Genomic DNA, 22,775 nt, shown 5'->3' with positions numbered 1-22,775 from the left:
TAGGTGGAAGGCGGATAGGAGCCACAAGGAGGAAGCAGACGATTGTTGTTCCAAGGAAAGGACTGCAATCATTGAGATGAAACACAGTGTATTACTTACTGAAGGTGAAACTGATGATTTTGTCTGTAAGTCTTCACTCAATTCACAACAAAAAGTTAAAAAAAAAAAAATCCAATCATTATAGACTGAGACTTTTATAAAATCAATAAAAATTACTTTTAAGAAAAGTGAAATTTAAAAAGACAAAATATAATCTCCATTTAAATCAATCGTTGTTGTCGTGATGTGCCGTGGAGTCGGTTGCAACTCATAGCGACCCTGTACAGGGTTTCCAAGGCTGTAAATCTTTACAGGAGCAGAAAGCCTCATCTTTCTCCTGCGGAACATCTGGTAGTTTCAAACTGCTGACCTTAAGGTTCACAGACCGATTCGTAACCACTATGCCACCAGAGCATTAGCCCTATATAAAATTGCTTTTAAAATTAAAAGCTTCCATTTCTGTACAATCATGGTTCTAGACTGGCAAAAGATGTCTGTCTACACACCACTCTGTGAGTTCCAGATTAGAAGACATTTCTCGGGAAATTACTCCCTGGACCCTTAACACATGTTATGTATTTCCAGTACAATAATCGGAGCATGAAGTTGGTACTTAATTATGTTGTTGTTTTTAAGTGCCACGGAGTCATTTCTAACTAATAGTGATGCTGTATAGGGTTTCCAAGGAGCAGCTGGTGAGTTTGAACCACCGACCTTACAGTTCAAACCAACCTTACAGTCCAGTGCATTAACCCACAGCTCCACACCAGGACTCCTAATTAAGTATAGTTATTTTATTTAATCCTCAAAACAACCCTTTGAGGTTGATGGCATTGTTTTATAGGTAAAGAAAAAATTGAATTACTCAACTTTACATAGCAAGTAGTTGTGCTAGGCATAATAACTCCCCAAAGATATCCACACTTTAATCCCTGAAACTTTTGGCCCACAGCCATCACCAGGGCTCCTTACTACACCACCAGAACTCCTTTCATTAAGGTTGCAGACTTTAAAACAGGGAGGTTACACTTGATTGTCCAGAAGGACCCAACACGATCACCAAAAAAAACACAAAACCTCACTTTCATGGACTTAATTCTGACTCATAGCGACCCTGCATAGGGTTTCCGAGACTGGAAATCTTTATGGGAACAGACAGTATCATCTGTCTCCCCCAGAGGACATGGTAGGTTTGAACATTAACCTTATAGTTAGCAACCCAATGTCTAACCCACAGCACCACCAGGGCTCCTAACCTGATCCCATAAGCCCTTAAAAGTCAGAAAGATTTGAAATATGAGAAGAACTTGCCAGGCCTTTGCTAGAGGGGGCCACTTGGAAAGCATGAGAAGGAACGTGGCAGCTTAGAACAAACACTAGATCCAGCAAGGAAATGGGGGCCCCAGTCCTACAACTTCAAGGAAGTGAATTAGACTACCAATCAACTTGAATGGGCCTCCAGTAAGGAACGCAGTCCTGCCGACACCTAATTGTGGCCTTGTGAGACCCTAAGCAGAGGACCCTGTTAAGTACACCTACATTGTTGTTGGTAAGTGTCATGTAGTCAGTTCCAACTCATCTCGAACCTGTCTAGGGTTTCTGAGGAACAGCTGGTGAGTTTGAACTGCTACCACATCACCTACAGAAACTGTGAAATAATAAATATTTTAAACTGCTAAAAAAATAAATAAATAAAACTTAACTCCTTGAAAAATGTGCTACATCTCAGACATTGCTTCCTCTGACTTCGTTGTTCTTCTTTCCCCACCTCCACCCACTGGTATTAAGGCATAGTTGTGTTTAAAATAGAAAAACTTGATCATCAAAACTGGTATTTTAACTTTATATTTGATATACCATTCAAAACCCTTTCCTTAGAAGCATTTTTTTTTTTTTATGTGTTCCTTTTAAGGCCCACCTTTGCAAAGGAACAGTTGTGGGAAAGGAAAAAAAAGAAGTGCAGAAACTCCCAGTGCTTACTTTCACAAGATTAATATTAAAAATTTTCTACCTTTGCCTGAGCTAATTATGCAGTACATTAATGATGCATTTATTTTATTGATTCAATGCGTGTGAGTGCTACACTGGTATTTGTCATCAGAAAAATATGGCATATTCGAGAAATTCATATGTATTCAAATAACTTCTTTACCCTTGTGATTGCCCATGCAGAATTCTTTCATGTTTGCATATATCATATTTAATCAACAATTTAGTTTTAGGTATCTATAGTCTCTTTAGTTTAGAATCTGTTGCTGTGATACATAAAAAATTGGAAGATTGAGTCCCTGCCTTCAAAGAACCTATATTTTAATGTATACTTTTAAAAAATAATATAAGGGAGAGTGGGTTGTATCTTCCGCTGTATCTTACAACAGAATTTTTAACTCCGAACAATTCCATCTACATCTTGATGGAAACTTGCTCAGCAAGGTGATTTTCTAGTTGCTGTTTATCTATAGTAATTGACTTGGCGGTAAGATCATGTTCAGCACTGGCTTCAAAGCTGATCACCTTCGGGTCAACTTGCAACTAACTGGTTACCAGTCGCCTGAAACTTCTGGAAAAAAAGAAAACTGAGCAGACCCAGAAAGCAAGGAAGGAGATTGCCGACTACTTGGCTGCTGGGAAGGATGAATGAGCTCGAATCCGGGAGGAACACATTATCCAGGAAGACTACCTTGTGGAGGACATGGAGATCCTGGAGCTATACTGTGACCTGCTGCTGGCTCGGTTTAGCTTGATCCAAGCCACCAAGGAACTGAATTCTGGTCTGGTTGAGTCTGTGTCTACACTGATCTGGGCTGCTCCTCGACTCCAGTCACAGATGCCTGAACTGAAAACACTAATGTGCAAATTAAATGTGGACACTCTACCCCAAATTCTAGTGGAACAATACCTGATAGAAATTGCTAAAAACTATAATGTGCCATATAAATCCACAGTTATGGCAGAAGCCCCAACAGACCTGGTCAGTACTGGATTTACTAAGGATGTCGGAAAACATGCTCTAGGCAGAAGAGATGGTGTTGTAGCAGGATGTAGTGGTCCACTTGGGACATCACTGGCAGCTGCACCAGGACTCTTGCCTGATTTATCCCCAGCTTCCTGCTTCTCAGTCCTTCCTCCTGAGAGACAGAATGATGACTTTAAGAATGAATTTCATCCTGCACTGACTTCTAGTCCAAGACTCAACCCTCACACATTTCCAAAGTCAGAATCAAGAACCAAGATTGGTTTTGATAACTTTATGCTACCTGATTTGCCTGATGTAGAACTTCAAGCAAGTCCATCCATTGACCCTTGTGATTCTGAAGAGGTTGACTTTGAAGAGCTTAACATAATTCCTTAGTCCTGGATTGAACCTTTGCCTGGGAATCAGGGCTCCGCAGCACAAATGAACATGGCCACTTGTGTGTGGGTTTCATGTTTTTCCATTTACAGTTTCTTCCATCTCGGAAATGCTGTGGTTCTCTGCCTGTCATAAAAATGTATGTGTGCATGCTCACATATACTGGTTTTTTTCTGCCCCTTAAAACTCTGTAATTCTCACATGTAGAAAAATTATGACCTACTGAATTTTGTGAATTATATTAAATAAGTTTTAGTTTTTCCTTGAAAAAAAAATAATAATTTAAGGATACTATAAGATAGCAAACAACCAGTATTTAACTGAGTTCTATGATCTTGTATTATATTTCATAGTGGTGGTAGTGTTGGGGGTGAAGAGGTGGGCTATTGGGCTTGCCTCACAGAAACTTCCAGTCAAGTGTGGGGGCAAAGAACATGTAAATTAAGAAAAGATGAGTTAAATGGTGTTATTGTCATATGGGAATACAAGTTGAGTTGTAACATTGTTGTTGTTGTTGTTGTTAAGTGCCATCGAGTCGGGCCCGACCCATAGCGAACCTGTACAGGGTTTCCGAGGGTGTAAATCTTTACGGGAGTAGAAAGCCTCATCTTTCTCCCGCGGAGCGACTGGTAGTTTCGAACCGCTGACCTTAAGGTTCGCAGCCCGATTCGTAACCACTACGCTTGTAACATAGTAAAATAATAATTTTTAGGGGAAAAAAAGTGAGTCAGTTACCCTAAGTCTACATGTGTCAGAGGACAAAAGGCCAGTGTCTTTCCTTAACATCATCAAGTTAAAGCACTTTTCAAACCTAAGCACTGAATGCTACTACTTTTCAAACCTAAACATTGGAAAGTTGATTTGTTATGGTGATTTAAAACTTCATATTTTCACCAAAAGGTAATAAGTGTCAAATGACTATAATGCTGTCTCTAAAAGTTGTTTGTTTGGTTTTTTTCCAGAGAGCTGATATAGCTGTTGCTCCACTCACAATAACACTGGTCCGTGAAGAAGTCATAGATTTTTCAAAGCCTTTTATGAGCTTGGGCATCTCCATCATGATAAAGAAGCCTCAGAAATCAAAACCAGGAGTATTCTCATTTCTGGATCCCTTGGCTTATGAGATCTGGATGTGCATCGTCTTCGCTTATATTGGAGTCAGTGTAGTTCTTTTCCTAGTCAGCAGATTCAGCCCATATGAATGGCATTTAGAAGACAACAATGAAGAGCCCCGTGACCCACAAAGTCCTCCTGATCCTCCAAATGAATTTGGAATATTTAACAGTCTTTGGTTTTCCTTGGGTGCCTTTATGCAGCAAGGATGTGATATTTCTCCAAGGTTTGTTTCCATGTCATTCCCAGTGCCTCCTTGCATTTGATGGCTATATTACATTTATGTACATCTGGTATTCACCCACCTCAAATCCAGATTTCTTTCATTTAACATTCCATCCAACTACAAAATTGATCATCAAGCCGCTTTGTTTGCTTGTATCCATAATGTGAGTGTGTCTGCAGTGTTGCTTTGAATGTCTTTCATATTCTTCTGTGGTATCATATATTTATATAGTTTAGCAAGCATTTGAACTCTGGATAAAGTCAACATTGTCAGCTAATATTATTCAGATAAATCTAATACTAATTTTCAATCAGATCAAACGGGCATGTTTTTCTCATTAAATGAGCAAAAATATTTTTTCATTTGTCTAGAGATTGGGTCAAAACAAAATTTGAAAGAAGATAGTGTTCTTCTGTAAAATCCTCCCTGTCAGCATCCTCTTTTTTTTTCATTTTGCCCTCAAGCTCTCTAGAACTCTCCATTGTAGTGTCCTACTCAAGCCTGCCTTCAATGAACTTATCTCTAGTTTCCAATGATAACTTAAGTCAATGCAGTATATCTTTAATACTGGACTCTCATATATCATTGCTGATTAGGGAAAGAGGAATTTTAGACCTTTATATTATAGCCATATGGTCGGTTGAATATTCATCATATCAGAGATGTATCCTGGGTCTCATCAACCTACCTCAATTGTCACCTTCCACAAAAACAATTGGTGGTGAGTTTGTAAGAAAAATGTTGTATGTGAAGTAAGACTTCCAGCCTAGTAAAGAGGTGGGAAAATTTTAACCCCACAAGAAAACAACAATAAAACTGGATGAAACTGATTTTAAGAAACCACCATTTCAGCACTCTTGGAATCAAGAAAAGTTATAAAATCTGTGATGCTTTTGTGCTTGAATAACTACGGAACTTCAGGTAAGAACATGGGAGTCCATGATGTTCTGCCCTAGGGAGGCTCCTATTCCCACATCTAGCTTGGTCGGCACGGAGGTTCTGCCAGGGTACAGCAGGTCCAATGCTTTCAAATGGGGTTCTCTCAATTTGAGGAAGTGGGCAATTCCCACACTCAACAGTATTGTAGGGGAAGTATTTCTTGAGGACCAGCAAGTGAAGGAGGGTCATGGTTCAGCCCCACTAGTCTAAGCTGGCTATTGTGGTTAGAGCAAATATATCCTTGACTGAAGCTGTACAGATACACAGAGGAAATCTGGAGCGGGTTCAAACTGTTCATACAATCCTGGCTTACCTGAGGCTGTGCACATGTGCACAGGAAACTTGAAAGAGCCCTGTGGAAGATAAACACAGGGCAAACATTCTGAAAGTTTTTAATGTACTACCCTACCCAGAGGAGTTCTAGTAGCGTAGTGGTCACGAGTCGGGCTGCTAACCTCAAAGTCAGCTGTTCAAAACTACCAGCTGCTCCGTGGGAGAAAGATGGGACTTTCTGCTCCCGTAAAGATTTACAGACTCAGAAACCCTAAGCAGGGTTGCTATGAGTTGGAACCGTCTCCATGGCACACCACCACCACCACCACCCTACCCAGAAACCAAAAGCCCTGGCAGTGTAGTGAGTTACCATTTGGGCTGATAACCACAAGGTCAGCAGTTTGACTTTACCAGGTACTTCACAGGAGAAAGATACAATTTTCTGCTCCTATAAAGCCTTACAACCTCAGAAACCCTATACAGGGTCACTGTGAGTCATAACCAACTTCACAGTACACAACCATTCCACCACCACCTAGACACACGTTCATTGGCAGAAGATGGAAGCTTTACTGGCTCAAGGTGTTTGAGTACAACTTCTTTCCATTTACTAACCACTAAGCTATACAGACACAGGAATAACCCCCAGGAAGCCAGGTATAAAAATAAAAACATTTTTTAAATGATAAACATTAAATTCAACAGCCATCCATGATAATAAAAATAAATGAATAAACTCTCAACAAACTAGAAATAGTAGGAAACTTCCTCAACTCACAGCTACCATCATACTTAATGTGAAAGGATAAGAACAGGAAAAAAGCAAGGATGTCCACTTAGATATCTAGTTGGGAAAACAAGATATAAAACTGTTAAGTCACAGATTGCATTAATGTAGAAATTCACAAAAATAATCACAAGAAATAGTAAACAAGTTTAGCCAGGATAGTCATACATGATCAATATCTAAAAGTCAATTACATTTCTAAATGTTGACAGTTTCTTATACTAATATGTTGTTAAGTGCCGTTGAGTTGGTTCTGATTCATAGCGACCCTATATAGCATTTCTAAGGGAGCAGCTGGTGGGTTTGAACTGCCAATCTTGTGGTTAGCAGAACAGAACATATCCAAGTACAATATATATACTCATATGGTTATATATAATATATGTACGTATATAGTAACAAATTTCACCAAAGCTACCACCAACACAATTTAATAGCTAAAAGATAATTTCTTCAACAAGTGGTTTGGGGGCAATTGGATATCCACATATAAAAAAATGATCTTAGACCCTTATCTCACACCAGATACAAATGAATCATAGGCCACTTAGTATATGATTTAATGATATCCACTTATTGAACATTATTCCATATATTATTCCATTTATCCATAATAGGTAAATCCATAGGTACAGAAAATATTTTAGTGTTTGTGGGGTCCTGGGGTGGTAGAAGAAGCAAGGATAATCAAAGCCCCCTCGGGAAGAGGTAGAGCAAGTACAGGCTTCGATCAGCCTTTATTTACAATTTTGAAATCTTGCTCACAACTTTTTTGCATTAATTTTGTTTTTTTTAAAGTATTGTATTAAACTATTATTTATCCTGATTACTAGTGTTTGGCACTCCTTCAATTTTGCATGTGAGGCAAATGCCTCACTCACCTTACCCTAGTCCCAAACCTGTATGGATGAACTGCAAAGGGGCATGAGAGAACTTTTGAGAATGAAGAAAATGTTCCAAACTGGATTGTGGTGAGAATTGCACAACTCTAACCCTTTCAAAATATTTAATTTTATGCTTACATTGATGAATTTCATAGTATGCTAATTATCATAGTTGTTTTTAAGTGCCTTTAAGTTGGTTCCAACTCGTAATGAGGAGCTGCTGGTGAGTTTGAACTGCTGATCTTGCAGTTAGCAGTCCGGTGCTTATCCTACAGCACCACAATGCATGTGAGTGCCCTGGACATTACCCACTTAAAGTATTAACTCACCCCCACAAAATAGGTGGTGAATTCATAATCATAAAATATTATAAGCAAACATAGCATCTTTGTAGTTTTTAAAATATAATTTCTGATATAAAGGTTTTTATAGATTTTTAGGCAAAATCGAACATTATTCCAAGTATAGACTAGAATCAATTATATAAACATATAGGAATTTTTATTTAGAACATAAAGATTTTAGGGTATTGCCTTGCATGTTTTAACATCATTTTGTGATTATCCACTTGGAACACAAAACATTTAAAATGAAGCTTTAACAGTATAACTCACAGTAACTAGCACCTTTTTAGTATAGGCAGGTGTGGGACAAACTTCATTTATCTAAGTATGCTAATTTAATATCACACTTTTTCAGCCACCACAGTCTGCTTCATCATTTCCAAATTATTTAATTGTCTTTTCCTTTTGTGCCTTGAATGTGTGTCATTTTGCATTATTACCTGGGAGTTAGTTTTGCTAGTTTCTTTAAAAACACAAAAAACAAACAATTCATTTCAAGAAACTAGAGTTTCTAAATAATCTCATAATGAAATAATTTTTTAAATATCTGGTAATCTGTGTTGAGACATTTCTAAAAAGTCATTAAGGCTGGCTATTGTATTGGTTTCTATAAGTGAATTTTCAAAACTGAATTTGTGATATCCCCACTGGAGTGTTGGAGTCTACTCTGCACACTCAAACAGGACTCTTAAAAAGTCATTTGTTTTTAGAAGCATTTAGGTATATCGCTTCATGAAGCAATAACTTAAAGCTGATGGCCTCATACTGACAAGCTGGGTGGATTATTTATTTATTTGTGTAACAGAATTTAAGCTGTGGCTCTTGTGTAGCACTGAAATATATCAAATGCTTTTTTCCAAGATACAGATTTTATTGTACTGCAGAAGATACTGTGGTATAGAGCAGTGGCTTTCAAATTTTTAACCATGACCCACAGTAAGATATAAATTTCCTATCACGACTCAGTACACATGTACGTATATAACAAAAGTTTCACCAAACATTACCCTTACAATGTGCCATGTACTCTAATACTTTGTTTAACTTTTTAAAATGCTAATCACAACTCTACCCTATAATGGTTTGGCGCTGTAGGATAGGCACTGGACTGCCAACTGCAACATCAGCAGCTCAAACCCAGCAGTCTCTCTTCAGAATCAACTCAACAGCAAACAACAACAACAGCGTAACAAAAGGAGCACTAGGCTGCTAACTGAAATATTAGTGGTTCAAACACACCAGCCACTCTGTGAGCGAAAGATGTGACAGTCTGCTTCTGTAAAAATGTGCAGCTTTGGAAACCTTATGGGGCCGTTCTACTCTGTCCTATAGGGTTACTAGGAGTTGGGTTTTCTTCGGTTTAGAGTGATAAGTACTATCCTTATTGTGTTTTGGAGTAGTCAAGTACTGCCTTTATGAGCTCTACATTTTCAACTATATGGGTAATCAATCCCTTCTTCTAAACTGCCTTTGATGTCCTTCAAAAAAATTATATCTTTAAACCTCTTGATAAAATATTATACTTCTTAGCATATTTATTATATACCAGTAAGGAGAAAGCATATTTCTCTTTGTCTTGAATGCTCTGTTGGTTATATATTTGCACTCAATTGTATAGCAGCAAATACCATTGTAATGTGTTTCTTCTCTATTAACAGATTTAGACATTCCTGATAATAACATAGTTGGACTCTGAGATTCGTGGTTGCCTTGACTGCAAACACCACATAATACTTTATTTCTGTTTAATGACCAACTTGGAATTCAAACTTGCCAGAAAGCCCAGGATGTGAACATGCATTGTACACAATGACTTTCTCAAAATTGCAGCAATTCAAGGAATTATAAGGGACCATGCTTTAAAGTAGAATTAACAAGTATTAGAGCAGGAGGAGATGTCAAAGATAAATTAGTCCAATTGCTTCTATTTACTGGGGCACTTTTCACTGAGTTCCCATTGTGTATGGGCATTTTACCTGCCATTATATCATGGATTGTAATCCTCAAAACACCACCACAGGGTGAGCATTATACTTGAAGAAGGTGATGCTCAGGTTCAATACCATGCCTAGTCATACAACTATTGGCAGAACAAGTATTGAAACCTAATCCCAACACTAAAACCCATATTCTTCCCATTTCATTGCTTTTCTCACATCACAGACAAAGGCAAAGTGCCCAAAGAGATGACATGATGAAACCCAAAGTCATGGAAGTTTTAAATGCTGAACCAGTAGTGCAATTATTTCCACTACTCACACTGCCTCTCACTACAGACTTAAAGGTTGTTACATTCCTTTCCTCATGCTTGTTCAAAAGAACTATGTTCTAGTCTCCCAATCTCTTATAAAGTTCTGTGTTTCCCCTGGCTGTTAAATGAAATAGGTATTGAGCATTTGAAATGCTGTTGATCGTGTGTTCACTCAAAATAAAAGTGGGAGATGAAGGAGCCATCGTGATGAAAACTGCTGGCATCATTCCAGTTCCATCAAATAAAGCTACTGATAGTACCCTAGAAACTTAGAGTCTATGTCAGTATTAGGTTTAATGTTTTCAACTACCTCAATTGTTAAGAGTGAATTATTTTGTTCTATTTTATGCTGGAGGCCAAATCAACTTTAGCAAGGATAATTAATGTAATAAACTGAAAATATATCCATATAGAATCCAATTTTATGGTAAAAAATAGAAGGATAGAGTGTGAGGAGATTCAAGTCAACCCTTTTCCCTTTGAGTGGAGGATGGGAGAGATGGACCGTAGGAGCACCCAAATAAGACCCAGGCCAGTAGGTATAGTGATTAACCATGTGAGTGCTGGAGTTAGCTGCACTGAATTCACAATCCGTACGGATATATAGACTTTGCAAAACCTCAATTCCTCATCTGTAAAAGGTAAAGCATAGTGCTTGCCTGGTATATAGGGAATTCTCAATAGTTGTTGGCTATTGTTATTGTTAAGCTGGCTGCATTTAACTATCCTAGTTTTATAAATATTAATAGTTAATATTGCATTTGCATTTATTTCCTAAAATTGCTTAGGAATACAGTTGAGGTTCTAGTCTGTGACAAATAGCTGGTTTCTGATGATAAGAAATAACCTTCAACATTCCATCTTGAACTCATATAGTGCTTTCACTAAGAAATACTTCTCTTGCAAATATTTTGATTGTACGAGTACTACTCTACAATGTCTTACTGATATTGACAGGAGGATGCAATTATTTTTAATCAGAAATCAGTTTCCTTTGTAAAACTTTGATAGACCCATTAAGCAGTCCAGAGTCCAGTCCTTCCAGACAAACACTCCCCCTGCTGACTTTCTGTGAAGCTGCAGGGACTTCTGAGGGCTAGACAAATTGAAAAAATGGGGATTGGGGAATTATGGCAGAGAATGGAAAGAACAGATTAACCTGAACCTGATTACTATGTACAGATTATTTCTAAGGTATTAATCTCCTGTTACATTTTCAAATTATCAAGTACTTTAGGGGAGAGGGCATCCAGGTTAGCTGACACATAAATCCTCCTTTAAAATGGAAAGTAAATGCTGAATAAAAAAAGACATGAAATGAATGAGATCAAAGACAACTAGAATTTTGGTTCCTTTTAAAGCACTATTCTTTTCTCTGCTGATGCATGACAAGTGTCTTCCTCCTACTGCAAATCCACTTCAAAGCAGTAGTGATGTGGTAATAAATTAATGATGTCATAGCAGAATTTTTATTACAACCATTTCATGACTTTTCTGGCTGAAAGCCGTAGCTTTCAGTCTTTGGGACATGGTTACTTATTCCCATCAGAGAAGACTATAAAAGCCAAAGATTGATTCTGTACGTTTTTAAAAATCTTTCACAGACACAGCATTGAATGTAGTATAGAAATGATGCATACTTTGGAAAAAAGAAGAGGAGGGGGAAGGAATGATAAAGAGTTTGTGCAAAGGAGAAGCGGTTTTGCAGTTCAAGCTCTTCATCTTGTACAGCTAGTAGAGAACAGATTTCAAAATTTACTTGCAGGATGAAGGTTACAGCACATAGCTCACTTTTATTATTATTTCAGAGGGCATAAAATATATTTTATTATTAACTCAGAAACTCTAGTTTCTTATGATTACAGATAAGAGCACTGTACATTATTTTATATATATACATATATTGCAATGTTTTTATATGTCTGGTTTTCTCTTGTTGCTAATTTCCTTTCATTAACTTCACGCCTCCTCTTACATTTCTTTAAAAGGTATGCTATACTCCTTATAATGCACTTTCATAAACACTAAATGCACAGCATATCACAGCCATTTCATTATGCTATCCTCAAGATCTGTCTTGTGCAACAAAACTATTTGAAATGAATGTTAAACACTTTGCAGCTGCATTAATAGGTGAGAAGATGCTAGAAAATGACAAATCTTTTTAACTCACCTATAAAGCCTTGTCTTGTTTTAATAGACCTTTTATAAAATGTGATGGGGCTGACCCATCAGTCACTTTTTGTATAGCCTCATTTGAAATGTGGATTTAATTGGCTATCCTTTCAGTAATGAGAAAAGGGAAATATAAAAATGCTTGTAGAGCTTCACCTTTTCTTAGTAAAAGGGTTTAGGAATTTATGCCATACAGGGGAAGAAAGTGGTAGAAATTTCACCAAATGCTTTGTTGAAGCTGTCTTGAGGGGAGAACGAATAATTGTGAACATTCAATAATGATTCCATAGAAACTCTTTTATCCATCTATGCAGAGGCTTGTAGATACTATTATACCATTTCTATGTAGGTAATCACCCAAATTTTCCATGACCAAAGGTATACCAAGTTACTAACCACCTAATTGCTCATGTAGACAAGAGGCCATAAAAATAACCATTTTGCATTTAACTAGGTATATTTTCAGTATGTCAATAGCCATCTCAACTGAGTCATTCTGATCAACCATATAATGATCTGAATCAGCTATTAAGGTGGTCAGAATAACCAGGTTATGATGTGCAGGCTTGATTTTAGATAATGCATACACAGCCACAGTCCATTAGCCTCAATAGAATGGCACAAGTATAATTTCCACAAATTACTGTATTTTTCTCCACATTTAAAGTAGGCAATGTATAAACTACGATTAGTATTCTCAGCAGCAGGTTTAGGTTTCCATCCTAAACCATGATTTTGGAAATATTCCAAAGGCAGTTTTCCCTTTAGTCTGGGTAAAGCTCCATCATTCCAAATAGGATGACATTCACAGCTACGCTCCAAGTGAACAATAGATAATAAACAATAATTATCCAAACACATTTGGCTTTTTTTTTTTACAACTATATTTCTCAGTATTTGTTGGGAAATTGCACTTTCTGTAATTTGCACACCATTCTGGATTTTCTTATATAGAAAATGGGTATTTTGCACCACAAAAACGTGGGTATGTCTTTCCTATTGTGTAAGTACATATGTTTTATTTCCTATTTCTATTCCCTGTGCCTCAGTTTCTTCATCTTCAAAACAATAGTTAACCCATAAGGAAGAGGGTTAAAATAGTTGATATATGTATGTACAGCAGTTAGAACAAACTCTGACACATACAGCAGAATCTGCCTGTGTTAACTATTATTATTATCATTTTGAGTGTCCTATTAGTAGAGATGCTACTTTGGAGCATTAATACAGTCCAGATCAGTCCAGAATAAATGAAACATGTATGGCGACAATCAGGAAAAACTATGAAAGATCCAAATTCATAATGAAAACACTGTATGTGTTTATCATTTGGGAGCATGATAACACTCCTTTCTGACTCACACAGATGTTTTTACTGCTTCTGAATAAAGAAGAAATGTTCCCAGATGAAATCGTGAGAGTATAACTATTAGTTCAAAAAATCTGTTGCAAAGCAAATTTTCACATCTAAGAAGCTGAAAGTGGTTCTGTTCAGGAACTAAATAAAGGTCATTTTAGGCATCGGGGTACCAACAAGAATTGCAGGCTTTGGAAAATCAAGTAGGTTTGTTATAGTTGTTGTTGTTGTTAAGTGCTGTCAAGGCAGTTCCGACACACACAGACCATGTATAGGGTTTCCAAAGAGTGACTGGTGAGTTTGAATCACTGATCTTGCAGTTAGCAGTCTAGTGCTTATCCAACAGCACCACACCAGGACTGTTATAGTTATAGTTAATCAGTTAAAAACTTGTTATAGTTAGTCAGTTAAAAACTGCTATTTATCAAAATGCCTGCCCAAATCATTTGATCCCACTGAATTTTCCAGGAGTTAAAAAAGGCTTATCTTGGAACACAGGAATTTAAATTGGCTTAAAAGTAGTCAAGTGCAAGTACAGGCAAAGAGCTTGGTTTGCTAGCTTCTCAGCCAAGAACTGCCCTCTTCCTACATAGCCTGTTCTTAACTTGATGACAGTTTGGGTTCTCTTCCTATGAGCTTTTCTGGCTATGAGAGAACATAGCTGCGCCAGGATGGAGTGCTTCCACAAAGCAGAACTATCCTAGGGACCGCATGGCAATGTTGTAAGACCCAGGAACCAATTACTTCTGCAGACATAACCAGCCTTCAGCAAAATTGTGAAGAAGTTTCCTCAGTACAGGTTATTAGCCATCATCAAGCATTGAACACGCCCACACCACACTTCTATGATCCTTTTCTCCAAGTAGCACTCATGATGTAGACCCATGTGTATACCTCAAAAGTTTTCTAGGAATGCTGATGTTTAGGCTCAACCCCCAGAGATTCTGATTTAATTGGTCTGAGGTGGGGCCTAGGCATTGTTTTTGAATGTATGTGTATTTTCTTTCAGGCTCTCTGGATGACATAGATGTGCAGGCAGGGTTGAGAATCACTGACAGAGAACATTTCTCAAATGTTGATCTATAGACCACTAGCAATTATGATCTATAGACCACAGCCTAGGATGCTAAAGAAGAGCAGATTCAAAAGCACTTAGATATTCTGAATCTGCATTGTAACAAGCATCCTGGGTAATAACGATGCATGGAAACATTTAAGGACAAATTTTTCCCTTTATTAAAACTTAGCCATCCTCGGTCCTATTCTCTATTAACTATAGAAACTGATTTAGAATGTGGTATGGGTGCCTTGATGACACAGTGGATTAAGCACTGGTCTGCTAGCAACAAAGTCAGCAGTTCAAATCTACTAGCCATTCCATGGGAGACCAATGTGGCATTCTGTTTCAGTAAAGATTTACAGCCACAGAAGTCCTTTGGAGTATCTACTCTGTCCTATATGGTTGCTATTGTTGAAATAACGTGTTAGCTTTTGATCAAACCTGAAGACAACACAGAGTGATTCCAAAAGTAAGCATTTCTATGGCAGACCAGTGAGGATGGTTTTGTTTTGGTTGGGTGGGTTTTCTTATTTGTTGGTTTTGTTTGGTTTTATTTAATGAGAGTGGAGGAAACAGTGCCATAGAGTTGACTCTTAGTGACTCTATCTATATTAAGTTTCTGAGGAGCAGTTGGTGGGTTTGAACTGCTGATCTTGTGGCTAGCAGTCCAGTGCTTTCCCTAAAGCTCCACACCAGGAGTCCAATTATATAGTTTCCTATTTCGCTTGAGGCCAGTCCTACACTACCCTGCTAACTAAGACTTCATTTGTAAAAGGGAGAGTTTTGATCAGCCCCTGAGCCCCACTAACTATTTATCTGAATTTGATAATATATATTATCTTCTCATTCCTTGCCTTATGGGTGACCAGCTCCACAAAGTGGAGATGTCTTTATTCAATTTATTAAATTCCAGGTGAATAGTGTTCTTCACCAGCACCATCATGTTTCTCTTCAAATGTGGAAAGGGTTAGAACTGTTTCTCCCTTTAACGCTACTGATGTGTGCTGTTGAGTCAGCTCTGCCTCATAGTGACCTTGTATAAGATTTCTGAAGCTGTAAATCTCTGAAAGAAGAAAGCCTCCTCTTTCTCCAATGGAGTGGCTGGTGGATTCAAACTGCTAACCTTGTGGTTAACATCCCAATGTGCCACTGTACCACCAGGGCTCCTTTACATCACCTTACAGTTTTGGCTATAATTATTATCAGATGGGAAACTTTAAAAGATACAGATGCCTGGGTCCCAACTCCTAAGTACTGATTCAATTGGTCTTGAGTGGGCCTGGGCACTAGGTTTTTTTTAAAAGACCAAAGGTGATTCTAATGTGCTGCCAAGGTTGAGAATTACTGCCTTAAAGGAAAAAGAACAGTCTTCTACAGGTGTGGTAAATACTTCCAAAACACTATATGCAGTATAGGCAGAAGTTACTAAAAGGATATGTATTTTTGTCTGTAATTAAAAAAAATTAAATCCTACTTTGAAACCCACACAAGTCTGAAGAACATTATGCTTGCACCATTATCATATGCCATCATTACATGGAGTGTTGTGAACATGAATTTTGTTGGTCGTTTCAATTTCCTCACATCATATACTTCTCCTCCTTCATGTGCTATACTGAAACCATTTCTTGTCCAGAAATAAAGACAAGGATTTCTTAAGCTGAAACCTGGCCCTCTGGGTCTGGATTTGTCTTTTGTTTTGTAGATCGCTCTCTGGGCGCATTGTTGGAGGGGTTTGGTGGTTCTTCACCCTGATCATAATTTCTTCCTATACTGCCAATCTCGCTGCTTTCCTGACCGTGGAGAGGATGGTTTCTCCCATAGAGAGTGCCGAAGACTTAGCTAAGCAGACTGAAATTGCATATGGGACCCTGGACTCTGGTTCAACAAAAGAATTTTTCAGAGTAAGTGCTTTGCAGTTAATTGGACCGGCTGGTCTTTATCATCTCCTCACAAAGGCAAATTCACAGTGCATTTAAGGGAAGGTTGGGATGGGGTGGGAGTTATTAACAAAAGGAGAGCAATCTTAGATTATGTCACTGCTTGGTTGATGAACTCATTCGCTGTCCTTTAGAACTATGACAACTCATGTGAGGCATAACAAGTGTCATGTTAAAGCATTGATTTGAACTCCCAGATTTGAATCCCAACTATGCCATGCAGTGATTGTTTGTCTTTGGGCAAGACATTTAACTTCTGTGGGCCTCAGTCCTCTGACTTGAATAATGAGAGTAAACTAATTATTCTCCCTTCTGGCTTTTACAAAAGCAGTGAATATATGTCTCAGCAGTTCACAGAAGACTCACCCTGACTAGACCTTTGATGAGAGATGGACAAAAAATTACATATTGTGTTGGAGATGTTGGTTTTCTATTGGAATGTATTACATTTTGAGTATTCATGTGCATGCTGATTATTAACTTTTCAGAACAGCTGGTTACTGTTTTAATTTCTTGAGCAGACTTATTTTTCCTTCAAAGATCAAGCATTAGTGGGGACACAAATACTTCAATGGCAAAAGATAGTAAAGCTATGTAATTTCTGTCAAGAGGAAAGATGAAAGGAGATTGCAGCAGATGATAGAAGAATAATATGATGGACAATCCATTTTTATGTAAACTGCTAAGATCTTTGTTCCATGACAACTGTATTATAAACAAGGATATCAGTGGAGCTGTGAAAAAACACAGATAGTTTTCAGTTGGCCCAATAAAGAAAATGTGTCAGTTTATATTAGAAAGTGAACCGATTCTATACATTACCACTGCTTACTACTATAATCATTGTGACCAGTTAGAGCAATGACCCAGAAGCCACATGACAGTAGGAATAGAGGAAAAGTTTAGTCATTCTCTCCAACCAATAATCAGGGTAATAGATGGTGGGTATAATTACTGACTTCTTTCCAAAAGTCCAGAGTAAACAGATGTTGTTACTAAACCAGTTTGTTTTAATAGAACAGTAAGAAATATGCTCCTACATGGATTATCATGAGGTTTATCTAATTACTTCGTGGGAAACCAGGAGGAGTATGCTTCTTGAAATTACAGCAATTAACTAAAAATTGTTTTTACTACCTGAAGGAGAAAGGGTTAGTACTAAAAGCCTTTCAAGCATTCTCATTGGCTCAAGAAATCCATTTCTCATCTCTACTACTTATTTACTGAGCAGTCAAAGTCCCCAGTTCAAGAGGGGCCCCAATATTGGAAGCCTCAAAATGATATGAGGTCCCTCTGGGACTAATCTGGCTTTGAGCTTCACTCCTAAGGCAGTTCAAAAAAAGGTAATCTGAAACCATTCCCTGCCCCCATAAAATCACTCACAGGTTTCAGGACCGGCAGTAAGGCTTTCTATCTGCTGAGTAGTCAATATATAGGCAATGCCACGGAAATCTGGTTTGGTACCAACCTACCATAGGGCTTAAGATCCCAATAGTCATCAAGTTACTATATGAAGTCCTGAAACCTGTGAGTGGTTTTATGAGGGCAGGGAATGGTGCCAGATTAGCTTCTTGGACTGCGATAGGAGTGAAGCTCAAAGCTAGATTTGTCCTCATATCATTTTTTAAAATGTTTTATTGTGAATTATATGATAGTTTACATGGGAGAACACTAGTTTTACATTCATTCTATCATATATCATTTCATTGCCATGGTTACAATCCCCTCCATGCATCATCAACCAACCAAAGGGTATACACTGCAAGCCTGCCCCCTACACTACTCCACCCCCACCCCAGTATTCAGCACACAGTCGCTCTCCCTCTCTGGATCTAAAGTCCCCAGCTGCTCCATCACTCCACGTCATTGTCTCTGCCTCCATCTCAGGCATCACTGCTTCTCTGGGTAGGGTCCCGCTCTTCTCCGTTGATGGTCCTAGGGTCCTCCGTTGATGGTCCTAGGGACCTCCGCTCCTAGACTGGAAAGTTAATCACTCCTTCCTTGCTATAAAATGTCTACCTTTACATTTCCAACCCTCACAATCAGTCCTGATAACAATAGACCCATCTGCGTTTCATTTCATCAGCTCCGCCTAGACAGATTGGATACTACTCACTGGAGATTCTGCCTTCCTCCATGCCCCCTGGCTCTAGGTTCCCTCTTGAAAGCTTGTAAGCCAGTCACTTCTTGCCTTTGTAGTACCCCTCACCCCCCATTTTGGGTAGCCAATGTGCAAGTCGCCCATCCCTGTCTACTCTGTGTCTGGAGTGGGTGGGAATGATTCTTGCTGTAAGGATTTGTTCCCTCTTTTGAGCTACTGCATCCATAGGTGTAGGTCAAGTTCATCAGATTGTATCAGATTACTCTTTTTTTTTTTTTTTCCTCTTCTTTCTTCTTCTGGTTGAGTTCTGATCATCCAGTCATTGAAGCCAGGTCAAGTGGGTATTCTTGTGCATATGCCCTCTCTTTTTATCAGCTGTTCAGCTGTTCAGCTTCACTCTCCACATTGTAGGGCTTAGCTCACCACTCCATTGCTGATTTTCCCTCACTTCCCCTTATCGGTGATGAGCGTGGTCACCAATCAGAGTGTGTATTCCCATTGAGTCTTATTCTTGGAAGAGGGTTTGCACTGAGGGGACCCGACCACTTGCCTTGATGTTTCCTTGGCAAGCAACTTGTTTGTTCTTGTAGTAATAGTCCGTCTGCCTCTATTGTTTTGTATTTTTCCTGTAGGTCTTTCTTTCAAGAAGTATCTTCTGTTCTTCTAGCTGCTCCAGGCTGGTCTGCTCATCCTTTCAAGTGGGAATTTTCCATCTCTGGAGATCTGGATGTGGTTCAGGCTTCTACCTATAGTCTTATGCATTGCAGAGGCTCCACAGGAAACCTCCTTCACTGGGCACATTGTAGCCCCATTTTAGGTATTCCAATCAGTTATAGACAGAAGACAGACTTACAAGCTTTCTATGGTGATGTTTATGGCTATTCCTTTCTCTCCCCCTCCAATGTCTATTTTATAATATAATGCAAGGAAAACCAAGATTCAAAAGACAGTCAAGCATCTTAACATTATTCCTCCATTTTCCTCATTCCAACCATGTCTCAATCTCTGTATCCCAGAGCCCTGTAGTTCCAAGGTTATGCATCGTACTCATATCATTTTGATACTTCCAATATTGGGCCCCCTCTTGATTTGGGGACTTTAATCTGCTCAGTAAATAGGTAGAAGAGATGCTTGTTCCACTGGGAAAAAAAAATTTTTTTTTCCCCTTCAACAATAGTTAGAGATTAGGACGGTATGCTTTAAGTGGTAATCAATGGATAGCATCAATTCCCATTAGGCTGTCAAAGGAACATTCATCTATATTGGAGGCAAAATGAGGCTTTCTGAGAAGACTTATTTCAGCACAAAAGCTGAATATGTAATCAAACAGGCATTGCCCTCATGTGCATGCCCCACTCATTTTGTATCTTTCTCAAAAACCAGGAAAGCATCTACTAACTCATACAATAATGGCTTCATAAGGGATATCAGGAGTCCTGATGTGGTGACATGGAATAAGCACTCAGCCTCAAGGTCAGTTTGAACCACAAGGTTGGTGGTTCAAATTCTCCAGCTGCTCCTTGGAAACCCTATACTGTTGTTCTGACTCATAAGGACCCTGAATAGGGTTTCCAAGGAGTAACTGGTAGGTTTGAACCACAAACCTTGTGGTTAATAGTCCAGTGCTGAACCTACAGTGCCACACCAGGTATCATATTATCTAAATAGATTTGAATCCATATTCAATTCTAAACAAAGCTATTTCTACATTGTAATTGGTTGTGGTTTCTAATGCTTACCAATTCCTAGTGGCCAATGGGGAATTCATTTGGAAATGGAGCTGTTTTAAAAATCTGATTAAGGAAGGAGTTGGATATTTCTAGATATTTGTTATTGTTGTTAAGTGCTGTCGAGTCAGGTCTGGCTCGTAGTGACTCTGTATAGGGTTTTCAAGGAGTGACTGGTGGGTTTGAACCACTGGCCTCATGGTTCAAAACAACCTTGTGGTCCAGTGCTTTATCCTCCAGTGCCACACCAGGACTTCATTTCTAAGTATGTTGTTGTTAAATGCCATCGGGTCAGTTCTGACTCATAGCAACCCTGTGTAGGGTTTTTCAGGAGCAGCTGGTGAATGAACCACTGACCTTGTGGTTCAAACACCCTGTGATCCAGTGCTTTATCACACAGTGCCACACCAGGACTCCATGTCTAGGTATAAGGAAGTGCAAAACACTTTCTAATTCCCAAGTGACACTTTTTCTTTTCCCTCAATTGACTTTTGGTGACAACATTAAGGTCTCTGCTGAGTAGTTAGTTCTTCAAGGCAGCACACAAAGGTTGATGATCTAAGCATGGAATTCATCAGTATAGAAAAATTAACTTTTTAGCCTGCTTGTACTAAAAATGCTATGTAAAACTAATATAAACAGAAGCCTTGGTATTCATATAATACAGAGAGTGGTCAACTAACTGGTCTTTAAGCTATTTGCCCTTACTGTGTCTTCTTCTGGAGTCCTGGTGTGGTGCTATAAGATAAGCAGTGGACTGCTATAAGCCAACTGGATGGTGCTTAACAACAATAATAGCATGTCCTCTTCTAATCCTATGGGTTAGAAATGTAGCCAGCAGGAGCAAATCTCTCACTCAGGGACTTGACCACTCAGGGACTTAAGTGCCACAGCCGTCTCACTCTCCTTCAACCCTCAGTGATTCTAAGACATCAAACAATTTTAGGAACAGTAACTCCTCCATAGATGCCCTGGTACCACAGTAGTTAAGTGCTTGGAGAAGAACCAAAAGGTCAGTGGTTTGAACCCACCAGTAGTTCCATGAGAGAAAGATGTGGTAGTCAGCTTCCATAAAGATTTACAGCCTTGGAAACCCTGTGATGAAGTTCTACTCCATCCTATAGGATCACCATGAGTAAAAAGAACTTGACGGCAAAGGGTTTGGGGTGTTTTTTGTTTGTTTGTTAGTAATAGTTTATTACAAGGAGTCCTGGGGTCACAGTGACTAAGCATTTGACAGCTGACCAAAAGGTCAACAATTTGAAAGATGGGGCAGTCTGCTTCTGCAAAGATTACAGCCTTGGAAACTCTACAGGAAGTCCTACTGTGTCCTAGAGGATCACTATGAGTAGGAAGAGTTCAGGGCAGTGGGCTTATTTGTGTGCTTGTTTGTTTACTTGTTTTAACTCCTCCAAGGAGCTCTGGTAGCGTAGTGGTTATGAGTCAGGCTGCTAACCTCAAGGTCAGCAGTTCAAAACTGCCAGCTGTTCCTCGGGAGAAAGATGAGGCTTTCTGCTTCTGTAAAGATTTACAGCCTTGGAAACCCTATACTGGTCGCTATCAGTAGCAACCGACTCCACAACACACCACTACCACAACCACTGTACACTAAATAATTAGGGACCTCTGACGGTATGCCTTCTAAACATTAGAAGATGCAACAAGATTACATGCAACATTTACAATCACAGTATTAGCCATTTCTTCCCATTGTCACTTCATACTAAAACCACAGGGACCAAATACTAGTACCATAAAACAGCCTGGAGCCAGCCCTCTAGCTCTCCCACTAAAAAAGATAAATAAAATCAAGAATCCTTTATAATTGCCCTGCAGACATTTTTACACATCCTGAGTAAATCTGCCATTACAATGAAGGTATTTAAAAATGATTCTTTTGTTTCTCTCATTTTTTGAGCTATCCTTAGCTGTCTGTCATCTTAAAATCACACAAAGTCACTGGCAGAGGCACCTGTTCCATCAGGAGAGGCAGGTAGGGACTAAGCAAAATGTATGCAGCTGGAACAGATATCTACAATATGACCTTCAGCTTTCTGGATTCAAATACTTATTTCCTTAGGCAGTAGCTCTAAAATTAAATGTCCTAATCAAAGGTCCTAATCACTTTCAGCAAGCAAGGTTGTATCATCTGCATATCGCAGGTTGTTAATGAGTCTTCCTCCAATCCTGATTGTCCGGAGGAAACA

The 22,775-nt window shown here is 38.7% G+C and overlaps 1 protein-coding gene and 1 pseudogene across 2 annotated transcripts in view; both read left to right on the top strand.

The window, feature by feature from the left end:
• Positions 1 to 22,775, top strand: part of GRIA3 (glutamate receptor, ionotropic, AMPA 3) — a 491,170-nt gene that overhangs the window by 378,531 nt on the left and 89,864 nt on the right. For both annotated transcript variants that reach the window (XM_006862852.1, XM_006862853.1), the window contains exons 11-12: positions 4,354 to 4,730; positions 16,506 to 16,704. In XM_006862852.1, the coding sequence (XP_006862914.1) occupies positions 4,354 to 4,730; positions 16,506 to 16,704 (576 nt within the window). The remainder of the gene's footprint in view (positions 1 to 4,353; positions 4,731 to 16,505; positions 16,705 to 22,775) is intronic.
• Positions 2,524 to 3,391, top strand: LOC102837698 (annotated as a pseudogene).

Source organism: Chrysochloris asiatica, unplaced genomic scaffold (assembly GCF_000296735.1).
Source record: "Chrysochloris asiatica unplaced genomic scaffold, ChrAsi1.0 scaffold00051, whole genome shotgun sequence".
NCBI lineage: Eukaryota > Metazoa > Chordata > Mammalia > Afrosoricida > Chrysochloridae > Chrysochloris > Chrysochloris asiatica.
Note: the sequence above shows the minus strand (reverse complement) of the source record. Positions and strands in the feature narration are given on the sequence as shown.